At 42.8% G+C, this 12536-nt stretch overlaps 1 protein-coding gene across 2 annotated transcripts; it reads right to left on the bottom strand.

Moving 5' to 3' along the window:
• Positions 1-190: 190 nt before the first annotated feature.
• On the bottom strand, positions 191-12023 carry popdc2 (popeye domain containing 2). Of its 2 annotated transcripts, XM_036974952.1 has the most exons (5): positions 11844-12023; positions 10956-11442; positions 9695-9803; positions 8978-9586; positions 191-1073 (listed from the first exon to the last, which is right to left on the bottom strand). In XM_036974952.1, exons 1-4 carry the CDS (start codon positions 11845-11847, stop codon positions 9026-9028), a joined length of 1161 nt encoding a protein of 386 aa, XP_036830847.1. In that variant the 5' UTR covers positions 11848-12023; the 3' UTR covers positions 191-1073; positions 8978-9025. The 2 variants fall into 2 exon arrangements, with proteins under 2 accessions (XP_036830847.1, XP_021453390.1); XM_021597715.2 differs by lacking the exon at positions 11844-12023 and having other exon boundaries at positions 10956-11834.
• Between the last annotated feature and the right edge of the window lie 513 nt (positions 12024-12536).

Here is a 12536-nt window from a genome sequence, read left to right as displayed (position 1 = left end):
GCGAATTTTGTCTGTACTCAAGGGCTTAACTCTCTGAGTTCTGATAAGCAGGGGTGAGCAACATATTCAGCAACAAATGTGCAACTGATAACTGATTTTGAGTGCCTCGTGATGATAAACTTGGAGACAATATTATTTCTGACAGAGGATGAAGGAGAGAGGAGACAGACAAAAAAATGACAGGAATGCATTTTCACCAAGAGCTTTATCAAGAAACATTGGCCCCATGAAAATATCTGTATATGTAGTCCCATTTTTATTTACAAAAACATAACACTCTTGTTCTATGTTAATGACTAAATAAATGTACAATGTGTGAGACATCTCACATTCACATAAACAAATGCCTGTTAAATTTGGAATCGTGTTTTGGAAAATGTGAGTATGAAGATAAATCCCTTTCTAGCATGCTGTCTGTCAAACTTTATTCTCTCAGATTATGTCTGCACAAACAAACACGATTAACGTGCCCCTAGCCTAGCCAACCCAACCACGGTTGTTAAAAAATAAAATACACATGATTGCTTTAATGTTGAATCATAATCCTATCTAACACAATATCCACATCAAAAGGCTTTCCATCCAGATGAATGGGAGACATGTGAGTGAAATAATAAAAAGAGGTCTGTGACCTTAACTAATAAATTCAGATTTATAACATAATTCTGTCCAGTGTCCAGGGGTTCACTCCTTCCTATATTGTCACGCACAGATGACACCAGAGGAAGTGAGGTAAGGTGAGAGAGTGGGATTTGGTGTTGGGGAGGTCTGATTCCACCCAGGGCAGTGATGGTTGTGTTCCAGGGCATCTTTTTTGCAGTCGCACTGCTCACCTCAGAAGAATGCTAAATTATATTAATGTGGTTCCTGAGATGTTAAACACTTTGCCAGGTGTTGTGACATCTGATAATCTGCATAGCCTGACTGTAAAAAAAAATCCTGGAACGTGTCCACTGTTTCCAATCCGGTTGAAACCATCACAGCATAGAGGTGTCCGGTAGGGGCCAAGGAAGCTCTCCCTCTCTGGTATCGCAATGGTAGACTCCCAGTGGTTTCCTCTCCTGTGGAATCAACTGAGAACACCGGTCATTGACAACTGGTCAGTCTATCATGAACTGTCAAGAAACACAAGCTGAACTGTTACTACGGCAACATACCTAATGGCAGGTAGTTCATATTCACCTTGTCCAAGTATAGAGAGTGTTTAATCTTCACCTAAATGTTATGTACACGCCTTACAGCTCAAATACAGTATAGTGTCGGGTTGCAAGATGATCTCACAACGAAAGCTCCCATTGGTCGAATTACATTGGCATAGTCTTCACATTCCTGACACCCGAACTGGTTAACAGTGAGAGATGAGGGATATATTGACCTGTGATGTGACACTTACCTGGTTTCCATCCAACCATTTAATGCGAATGAATTACTTGACGCATGAAAAAAGTCACAACCGGGCTGATGGAAATAGGAAATGCCGATACAATTTTATAAATGTCGACAGAATTTGTTCGTTTGACATGGTGGGATCTTTTTGTGTAAGTAAAATTAATTATGCGAGAAATGGCTACAGATTAAATCAGTTATGTATTTCACAGCCAACTGGGCACAGACATCAGTTCAAAGTCTAGTTATGATTTACATTTGGTTGAGTTGTCAACTAACGTGAATTCAACATGAAATCAACAAAAAATATCACCATGTCATTGGATTAAGGTTAAAAATTGGGTGAAAAAAAATATGAAATGTCCTCGTGTTGATGACTTTTTGCAAATCAGATCAGTTTTCCATGTTGATTTAACCTTTTTTTTATTTAAATCACTTGGAAACAATGTTGATTCAACCATTTTTTGCCCAGTGGGAGGATGGTTAAAGTGCACGGTGATGAGCTTGCTGCTCCTTTCCAATAAATATCGAGGGTCTTATTCTGGTGACATAATGATCATGCTTGGCTGTCATTTGACAAAAAAAATGATCTCGCTATTATCCATAATAATCTCATCATGTAAGTAGCCTGACCGCACTTCATCTGCGAGCTGCTGGATAGAGCACATGTGTCAAGATCAGAGTGGGCATATTTGCTATATAACACAACAGTTTTTGTGACAAAACCATCAGCAGAGATAAAAATACAATAGAAACCCATTTAACTTGCATTTTTATTTATTTAATACGCACAGCCTTTTATCCACAATAAGTTTGTTTGATGGAAACATCTCTGGTGGGAGAATCTTTTATGCAGATTTTAGGATATTCGCATGAAAATCTGTCGCCAATTGGATGGAAACCTAGCTAATGATAGTGGAGTGATGGGCTGTTCTCTAAGCGTGTCTGGTCTCTGCTTTCACATGATCCACATCCCTCTCCCCTCTTTCATACCTCACCCCTCTCGGAACCTCACCCCTCTGCTTGCCGTAGCCACTGGCTAACTGACCATAGACTGTACATGAAGGTCAGCAGCTATTACAATGACAGCAGAGCCAGAGCCCTCCACCCTCTACCCAGCAACTATCCTGGAATCCAACCCCCCTCTCCGCCCGAAACACGATCTGACCCGCGATTGGGTCAGGGAGGATTTTGGGATAGCTAGGGAGGGGGCAGTGGGTAGGCACGTGGATTAAGTGCATGGCACTGGATCTCTGGCTGCCAGGATATCCCAAAAGTTTCCAGCAGGCTCTAATCCTTGTCAGACAAAAACACACAGCTGACTGCCAGCATCACACCCCCACCCTGCTGTCTCCCCTTCCTGTTCCAAACTACAAACCTCCAACATACATACAGATGGTACCCCATCTGTTTAAACCAACATAAGCTATCAGAGTCACTGTGAGGTAAACGGCTTTGTAAACGGTTTCATAAACTGTAGCACAAAAGTATCTTTCCTCTGGCCTGAATCCAGGCAGAAAAGGGCAGTCTAACCTAGGTAAACGAACACAATCCAAACACACACACTCTCCACCCATCCTCAGCAGGACGTTAGCTACTAAGAGGGCAGGCCACACACTGGGAGAGGAGTGAGGGAGAAGCTGCAATATACACTCCCCTACATATTTATTTGGACAGTGAAGCTCAAACTTTAAATTTGGCTCTATATTCTAGCATTTTGGATTTCAGATCAAATGTTTTCTACAGTGCATTCGGAAAGTATTCAGATCCCTTGATGTTTTCCACATTTTGTAACATTACAGCCTTATTCTAAAATGAATTACATAGTTTTTTCCCCCTCATCAATCTACACACAATACCCCATTATGACGACAAAAAAAAAAGATTGTTTGATTTTTTTGGCAAATGTATTAATAATAAAAACTGAAATAATACATTTACATAAGTATTCAGACCCTTTACTCAGTACTTTGTTGAAACATCTTTGGCAGCAACTACCACCTCGAGTCTTCTTGGGTATGATGCTACAAGCTTGGCACACCTGTATTTGGAGAGTTTCTCACATTCTTCTCTGCAGATCCTCTCAAGCTCTGTCAGGTTGGATGGGGAGCGTCGCTGCACAGCTATTTTCAGGTCTCTCCAGAGATGTTCGATCGGGTTCAACTCGGGGCTCTGGCAGGGCCACTCAAGGACATTCAGAGACTCGTCCCAAATCCACTCCTGTGTTGTCTTGGTTGTGTGCTTAGTGTTGTTGTCCTATTAAGAGGTGAGCCTTCGCCACAGTCTGAGGTCCTGAGAGCTCTGGAGAAGGTTTTCATTAAGGATCTCTCTCTACTTTGCTCAGTTCATCTTTCCCTCAATCCTGACTGGTCTCCCAGTCCTTGCCGGTGAAAAACATCCCCAGAGGATGATGCTGCCACCACTATGCTTCACTGCAGGGACGGTGCCAGGTTTCCTCCAGACGTAACGCTTGGCATTCAGGCCAAAAATAGTTCAATCTTGGTTTCATCAGACCAGAGAATCATATTTCTCATGGTCTGAGAGTCCTTTAGGTGCCTTTTGGCAAACTCCAAGTGGGCTGTTATGTGCCTTTTACTGAGAATTGGCTTCCGCCTGGCCACTCTACCATAAAGGCCGATTGATGGAGTGCTACAGAGATGGTTGTCCTTCTGGAAGGTTCTCCCATCTCCACAGAGGAGCTCTGTCAGAGTGACCATCGGGTTCTTGATCACCTCCCTGACCAAGATCCTTCTCCCCCGATTGCTCAGTTTGGCCGGGCGGCCAGCTCTAGGAAGATTCTTTGTGGTTGCAAACTTCTTGGGGACCTTCAATGCTGCAGAAATGTTTTTGTGCCCTTCCCCAAATCTGTTCCTCGACACAATCCTGTCTCAGGGCTCCATGGACAATTCCTTCGACCTAATGGGTTGAGTTTTGCTCTGACAACTGTGGGAATTATATAGACAGGTGTGTGGCTTTCCAAATCATGTTCAATCAATTTAATTTACCTCAGGTGAACTCCAAGTAGAAACATAAAGGATGATCAATGGTGGCCTGCCAAGTGGCGCAACAGTCTAAGGCGTTATTACAGACCCGGGTTCGATACTGACCTGTGACGCAACCGGGAGAATGGAAACCGGCTCTAACCAGAATGGAAAGAGGAGTGGGAGGCCCCGGTGCACAACTGAGCAAGAGGACAAGTACATTAGAGTGTCTAGTTTGCTGCCTAGAAGGCCAGCATCCCGGAGTCGCCTCTTCACCGTTGACATTGAGACTGGTGTTTTGCGGGTACTATTTAATGAAGCTACCAGTTGAGGACTTGTGAGGTGTCTGTTTCTCAAACTAGACACTCTAATGTACTTGTCCACTTGCTCAGTTGTGCACCTGAGCCTCCCACTCCTCTTTCTATTCTGGTTAGGGCCAGTTTGCGCTGTTCCGTGAAGGGAGGAGTACATAGCGTTGTATGAGATATTCAGTTTCTTAGCAACTTCTCGCATAGAATAGCTTTAATTTTGAGCCTGTAATCAAATCCACAAATGCTGACCAGCCCGGACACGTCGCGTGAGCGAGCGTCGCAAAATAAATTTAGAAATCCATGTTATTCAATTATTGCACCCACACTGCTCGCGGACGAAAGTCTGCATTGCCAAGGGCTAAAATAGAGCTCATTCCTATTTCTGACGCAGATCGCGCTGCAAGTCCTGCCTCTCCCATCTCCTCATTGGTTTATAGAAGCAGGTACCTGCGTGCCATCTCCTCATTGGTTATACCCACGTGGGTGACTGAAAGACTAACTGTTTTGCCGGTAGTCGTGGTAATACAATGAAAGTTTAGATGCGATCACTATATAAATTAAACAATGAAAAAGCCTGGAAGGACGAGAGATGACTAGAAACGATTCGGCTGGCCGTTTTATGTGTGGATTAATTGTCGGAGTAGAGGTCCTTGTGCATTTCAGGTAAAATAACAACTCAATGTTTATATCCCAGGACAAATTAGCTACCAACAGCAAGTTAGCTAAATAGGACAAATTAACGTTAGCTAGCAAGTGCAAGCTAACTAGCTAAATTGCCATAGATGTTTAATGCTTTTCGACTTGTCCCCAAATTAATGTCATTGGTTCAGAGTTTGTTTTGATATTTTAACCTGCGTTTCATGATCGCGTTTGGTGTGGGGGGGGGAAATAAATGTATGCACAATGGCGCACGCACGCAGCCGGTTTGGGTTCCGTGTGATGCTCCAGATACTCAACTAGTCTATAGAAGGCCAGTTTTATTGCTTCTTTAATCAGAACAACAGTTTTCAGCTGTGCTAACATATTTGCAAAAGGGCTTTCTAATGATCAATTAGCCATTTAAAATGATAAACTTGGATTAGCTAACACAACGTGCCATTGGAACACAGGAGTGATGGTTGCTGATAATGGACCTCTGTGTGCCTATGTAGATATTCCATTCAAAATCAGCCATTTCCAGCTACAATAGTCATTTACAACATTACCAATGTCTACACTGTATTTCTGATCAATTTGATGTTATTTTAAATGGACAAAAAAATTGCTTTTCTTTCAAAAACAATGACATTTCTAAGTGAACGGTAGTGTATGTAAATAAGGTATTTCTGTTTTTGTTTTTTTATATAAATTTGCAGACATTTCTAAAAACCTGTTTTCACTTTGTCATTATGGGGTATTGTGTGTAGATTGATGAGGAAAAACAATTATTTTATACATTTTATAATAAGCCTGTAATGTAATAAAATGTGGAAAAAGTCAATTGGTATGAATAGTTTCATAATGCACTGTATGAGGAGACAGTACAGAATGTCACCATTTATTGGAGGGTATTTTCATATGTATCTGTTTTACCGTTTAGAAATTACAGCACTTTATGAATCTGTCCCCCCCATTTGAAGGTGTCATAAGTATTTGGACACATTCACTTATAGTGTATTACATTTAGTCAAAAGTTTGGTATTTGGTTCATATTCTGAGCACACAATGAATACATCAAGCTTGTGTCTCTACAAACTTGGATGCATTTGCAGTTTGTTTTGGTTGTGTTCGGATTATGTTGTGCCTAATAGTAATGAATGGTAATAATGTATTTTTTCACTTTTATTGAAGCAAAACATGCTACCCTCTCATGGTTACCAATAACAGGGTCAGTTAGCATTTTGGGGGATTATATAGATTGTTTTCAGCCATCTACACACAATAGCCCATAATAACAAAGTGAAAACAGGTTTTTAGAAATGTTTGAAGAAAATGTATTGAAAATGAAATACAGAAATATCTTATTTACGTACGTATGCACACCCCTTTGCTATAACGCTCCAAATTGAGCTCAGGTGCATCAAATTTCTTTTGATCATCCTTGAGATGTCGCTACAACTTGATTGGAGTCCACCTGTGGCCAATTCAATTGTTTGGACAAGATTTAGAAAGAAACACACCTGTCTATATAAGGTCCCACAGTTGATAGTGCATGTCAGAACAGAAACTATACCATGAAGTACAATGTCTGTACCTCTCCGAGATAGAATTGTGATGAGGCATAAATCTGGGGAAGAATATAAAACCATTTCTAGAGTCCTGAAAGGTTCCAAGAGCCCAGTGGTCTCCTTCATTGGGAAATTTAACAACATAAAAATGGAACTATCCAGACTCTGGTTTGAGTTGGCCGTACGACCAAACTGAGCATCTGGGCAAGAAGTACCTTGCTCCTTGGATGAGATGGGAGAATCTGCCAGAAGGACAACAGTCTCTACAGTAATCTGGGCTTTACAGGAGTGGACAGATGGAAGCCACTCCTTAGAAAAAGGCATGTGAAAGCCTCGGAGCATAAGGCAAAAGTTTCTGTGGTCTGATGAGACAACTGAACTATTTGGCCTGAATGCAAAGCGCTATGTTTGGAGAAAACCAAGCACAGTTCATCACCCGTCTAACACCATCCCTACCGTGAAGCATAGTGGTGGCAGCATCATGCGATGGGGATGATTTTCAGCAGCAGGAACTGGGACACTGGTAAGGATAGAGCAATGAATGGAGGGAAATATAGGCAAATCCTTGATGAGAACCTGCTTCAGAATGCAAATAACAGACTGGGGCAAGGATTTACCTTCCAACAGGACAAGGACCCCAAGTTTACAGCCCAAGCAATGCTGGAATGGCTTCAGAACAAGAATGTGAAAGTCCTTGAGTGGCCCAGCCAAAGCTCAGACTTAAATCCCATTGAAAATCTATGGAAAGACTAAGATTGCTGTTCAGCGCCACTCCCCAACTATTTTAAGAGCTTGAGAAAATCTGCAAGGAAGAATGGGAGAAAATCTCAAAATCAAGATGTGGAAAGCTGATAGACACCAAAGACAACTCAAAACTGTAATCGCCGCCAAAGGTGCTTCTACAAAGTATTGACTCAGGGGTGTGAATGCATATGTAAATAAGATATTTCTGTCATTCATTTTCAATATATTTGTAAACATTTCTTAAAACATGTTTTCACTTTGTCATTATGAGGCATTGTGTATAGATGGGTAAGGGGAAAAAATCTAACCCATTTTGAATTCAGGCTGTAACAAAATGTGGAACAAATCAAGGGGTATGAATACTTTCTGAATGCACTATTTGTCACTAACTTTCTCACAATTCATTTATGATTATCCGTAATCATGGTAGCATCCACATTAATGTAGAGGTGTTCAGAAACATATTCTATTCTTATTTACACTAAAAGTGACTCAAATTACAACATTATTTACCATTAATTTCTATTGGGCACAACATAATCCAAAAACACAACCAAAACAAATTGCAAATGCAGCCAACAAGTTTGTAGGGTCATGAGCTGATGTAGTCATTGTGTGCTAGGAATATGGGACCAAATGTAATACACTATACGTGGATTTGTCCAAATACGTATGACACCTTCGAATGGGGGGACTAGAAACACAAAGTACTTTCATTTCTAAACGGTAAAACAGATATGTATGAAAATAGCCTCAAATAAAAGGTGACATTCTGTACTGTCACCTCATAAAACATTTGATCTCAAATCCAAAATGCTGGAGTATAGAGCCAAATTAAAAGTTTGCGCTTCACTGTCCAAATAAATACGTAGGGGAGTGTACATGTAAAGAATTAGAACAGCTAAAGTTTTGGGGGTGGAGAGTTTGAGGCTTCAGATCTACATTGAGATGGAGTGAAGGTAAACTTTAGAAACAAGAGACAGAGGCCTTTGGGGTTGGGTGGGTACTCAAGAGGCAAGGTGTCCCAGTTCTGCCAACTCTTTGATCAATCCAATGTTCTTCCTCTCAGGCTCATTAATTTTTACCAAAAAATGTATCGATTTTACTAACTCACTCTCTAAACTTTCATATAATTTTAGAAGGCGAAAGAGCAAGCAGTGCATAGCCTCTGTATAAGATAGATTGAATATGTAAGATAAAAAACAGAAAATCATTGCAAAGTTGAAATGAGGTTCTTTACCAAATGGCATGGCCAGTTCAAAGCTGGATTAGTGAGTGGACACAGCAAGTAAAACACACACGCAACCCCTGCCCAGCCCACCCTCTCACTGCACACAGGTGTACTTACATGTATCTTAAGTAGTGGCCCAGTGTGTTAGCTCCAGCAACCTGCCATCTACCTCAAATAATCCCTCTCACTCCCATAATCCATTAAGGACCCGGTCATATCCGCAAAGTCTTCCAGGACCAGGCTGGTAGAGTCCTCACCAGATGGCATCTCCATGTCTGAGGGCTGGCGCTGGGATGGTTGGCAGGGGGTTGGCCGAGATGGGGTGGGGGTCTTCTCTCGGATCTGCAGCCGGGGGGTGGGGGGTGTTGGAGGCTCTGACCTCTGGTAGGCTGGAACCGGGTCCACATCTACCACTGCTGCTTCCTGCTGCTCCACTGGGGCTACCTGGTCCCTGGCACTCCCACTACCACTGCCGCTATAGACCTCACCCTCGCTGCCCAGGGAGGAGGGGGCCAGGACGTGGTAGAGGCTGGGCAAGCGGATGTCGAGGCGCACACCGCTCTTTGCGAAGAGCTTGTCGTTGAGTGAGTAGAGCTTGTCGGCGATGTCGCTGCCCAGCATAATGGAGAAGAGGCGGGCAATGTAGCGCTCCTTGGACAGAAGCATGTAAAGGCGGCACCGACGCCATGAGATGTAGCGGCAGTCCGTCTCCGCTGTCAGGGTCACCTGAGGTTCAGGGTGATAGATGGTCAGGGGTGAGAGTGAAGGGAAAGGCTGAATGTTCATAAATCAATTAATGACTGGATGAATGAATAGCGAGCATTTGTCCAGTACCTGAAAGTTCCCCTCTTCGTTGGGTCGGAGAGACTCCCACTCAGGAGAGTCCAGGAACTTGTGGGGGAAGATGTAATGGAGGAATTGTCCATCCAGAGACACACGGATCCTACCAAGGAGAGCAGGAATGGACAAGGTTAGTAAGAGAGAAGGAGAAGGGAGAAAGCATGGATAGGTGATGATGAGAGAAGTGAGAGAGGGAGAAGATACACATAACTAGACTTGATCCAAAACCTTGAAACAAGTTAACATGAATATCTCTGTCCTTAACCTCAAAACTCAAGGAAAGTGATCCAAGAGAGAAAAACATATATTCTTGGTTTACAAGTCACAGACATTCCCTCAGTGCTCTTTCAGGTATGACTTCATGTTTATGGCATTCATTTGAAGTCAGTGAAACCTGGAATTATTAGTCATAAAAATGGCATAAACAGACGTCATCTTATAACAACAAATGTTATTTGCGAACAATAGTTAGCTATCCCGGTGTATGAACATTTAATTTTAGAGGTCGTATAGGAGTTCAACCTCAGGAGAGCACCAAATATAAAGCTATCACAACAACTTAGCAGCAGCCACCAGACCTGGGTGAAATACATTATATTGTTTAAATGACTTGAACAGCGCTTCATTTAATTTGCCTGGTACAATGGAACCAATGGTTTAGTCCCAAATGAGCTAAATCAGGTACACCTCAAATACTTGAAAGTAAAGTATTTGACCCAGCTCTGGCACCCTGCCACTAAGGGGAGCAAGTACACTACAGTGAGTCAGTGACACAAATACTCTGTATTTTACAAACGTCTGGGGCTGGGATAATATAACCACACCTTCCCAAACCCAACATACACACATTAAATTCAATCTTAGCCAACAAGCAACGGAGTCACTCCTTAGGACACATGACCTCTTGAAAGTGTTCCATGTTTAATTATATCGTTGGTAAGTAATATCCCTCTCTCAGGTTTCCATGAGCCCTAGTTTGGGTCATTGTTGTTGTTTGACAGACAGATCAAGAGATAAAGCACTATGCGGGGAATAGAACACTAACCACACTCAGAACATTAACTAGGAACACTCACAACAACATGACAATTGCAATCTGACATCAGCAATTTAACTCCAACTACAATTTACTGTTACTCCAGCAACTTAACTAAAACAAGACTCCAGTCTTTCCCATATCTACAGTAGCATACTACCAAGAATGAACACTGGAATTGGGACTTGACACTGGAATGTACACCTTTCCCTCACTCACCTCCCAGACAGCAGAAAGGAGAGCTGGTCGATGGGCGTCTTGCCCTCCACCGCATACGTCTCCTCTACCCCTAGTGCTAGCACTTTGTTCTCACAGGCCCCCACAATATCTTTGAACACCTGTACGGGAACGTCCAGGGGCTGGTAGACGGCTGAGTAGAGGGCCAACAGCTCCTCGCTGGCCAGGCCATCCTGTTGCAGCCTGTATACGAGGTGGCAGATCTGGAGCACACAGGCCACCAGCAGTAGCAAGTTCCAGGTGAACACATCCACCCCACACATGGTCATCCAGCCCCACAGGGCCAGGCAGGTGAAGGCAATCGTCAGGAAACCAAATATGAACAGGCAGCCATAGGCGCCACTGCCTCCCATGTACCCAAGAAACAAGACGGTGTTGCCCAGGTGGTAGAAGGCCCCCTCAGTGTTGTTGGTCCAGCCATCGCATGGTGGATGGCCGTAGAGAACCGCCTCCAACAGGGTAGAGTTGTCTGCACACATGGTAAGGGAGGCGGTTATTCCAAACCAAACATCTAGTTGTTCAATAAGTTAAAAAAATGTGTTATATTCCAAAGTTTACAAAAGATACCAGAGGTCAAAGCTGGTAGAAAAAGGTTGTCCTCCACTAAATCTTGAAGTTTTTGTTGCTTTATCAGTGAGACTGAACAATTGTCACTGGAGTTGGTCTATTTTGCAAAAGTTCAGTCAAAACTGAGAAAATGTTGAAAAAAATTGTTCCCTTTTCCCTTACATACAGCTGGAGTACACAGTGTCTTTATTCGGTTATTACACCATAAACACAATTGGAATGGATTTCTCACATTGTGTGTCTCTCCCTCCCTCTCGTCCCTTCAATGATTTGTCTGTCTATAGATTTTCTATTTCTCCTCACCCATTTGTTTGCTCTGGAGTGCTCACAGTTGGCAGCAGAGAGAGAGAGAGAGAGAGAGAGAGAGGAGAAAGACCCCTAGAAAGATAACCATGTTTGGAATTGAAACCCAAGGAGTACAGCCACAGACAGAAAGCAGACCAGCTACTTAACATAACACTGCTGGAGAGAGGGAGGAGTGAGAAGTGACAGAGTTTATTAGTCACATGTGCAGAGCAGCAGATGTAATTGCAGGGTACAGTGAACACTTTATGCTCCGGAATCTCCTGGGTGCATATAGAGCGGCTCTGGTCATGCCTCCAGGTAAGTCACACCAAGAAGAACTCTCCCTTCGGCCAGACCTAAACAATGTTTTTACCAGAATCCCGATTTGCCCCTAAACCTCACTGGGCTAGAGGGGCTCTGTTGGGTACATATTTAGAGATTCTGAAATAGGTAGAATTACAGAGTAGATCAGGTTTACATAATGAACCCCCTTCCCCCATAGTTGACAACCATGCCCAGTCAGAGGACTAGTCCAAGTGTCACTGGAATAGGGGTCGGGTGAAGTGAGTGTCTTTGATCATACCCCTTGGGATATCGAGACACAAAAAGTTGTCAGACTAGAACATGCCTTCACACCACATAAGAAGCATCCATTTGCTCTGACCTCTGCTGTTAAAAAAATAATACATTCAAAGGTAAAGAATATTCCAG

The sequence above is a fragment of the Oncorhynchus mykiss genome, chromosome 3, assembly GCF_013265735.2.
Source record: "Oncorhynchus mykiss isolate Arlee chromosome 3, USDA_OmykA_1.1, whole genome shotgun sequence".
Lineage (NCBI taxonomy): Eukaryota > Metazoa > Chordata > Actinopteri > Salmoniformes > Salmonidae > Oncorhynchus > Oncorhynchus mykiss.
This window is presented reverse-complemented; position numbering and strand designations above follow the sequence as displayed.

Bases quoted from the DNA above. Each gene is read 5' to 3' on its own strand.
- popdc2 (XM_021597715.2), bottom strand. From the start codon at position 11,452: ATGTGTGCAGACAACTCTACCCTGTTGGAGGCGGTTCTCTACGGCCAT. The intron at 9,804-10,955 runs GTGAGTGAGGGA...TCTCCTTGGTAG, and splicing joins TCCTTTCTGCTGTCTGGGAG to GATCCGTGTGTCTCTGGATG. The intron at 9,587-9,694 runs GTACTGGACAAA...CCTGAACCTCAG, and splicing joins ACGAAGAGGGGAACTTTCAG to GTGACCCTGACAGCGGAGAC.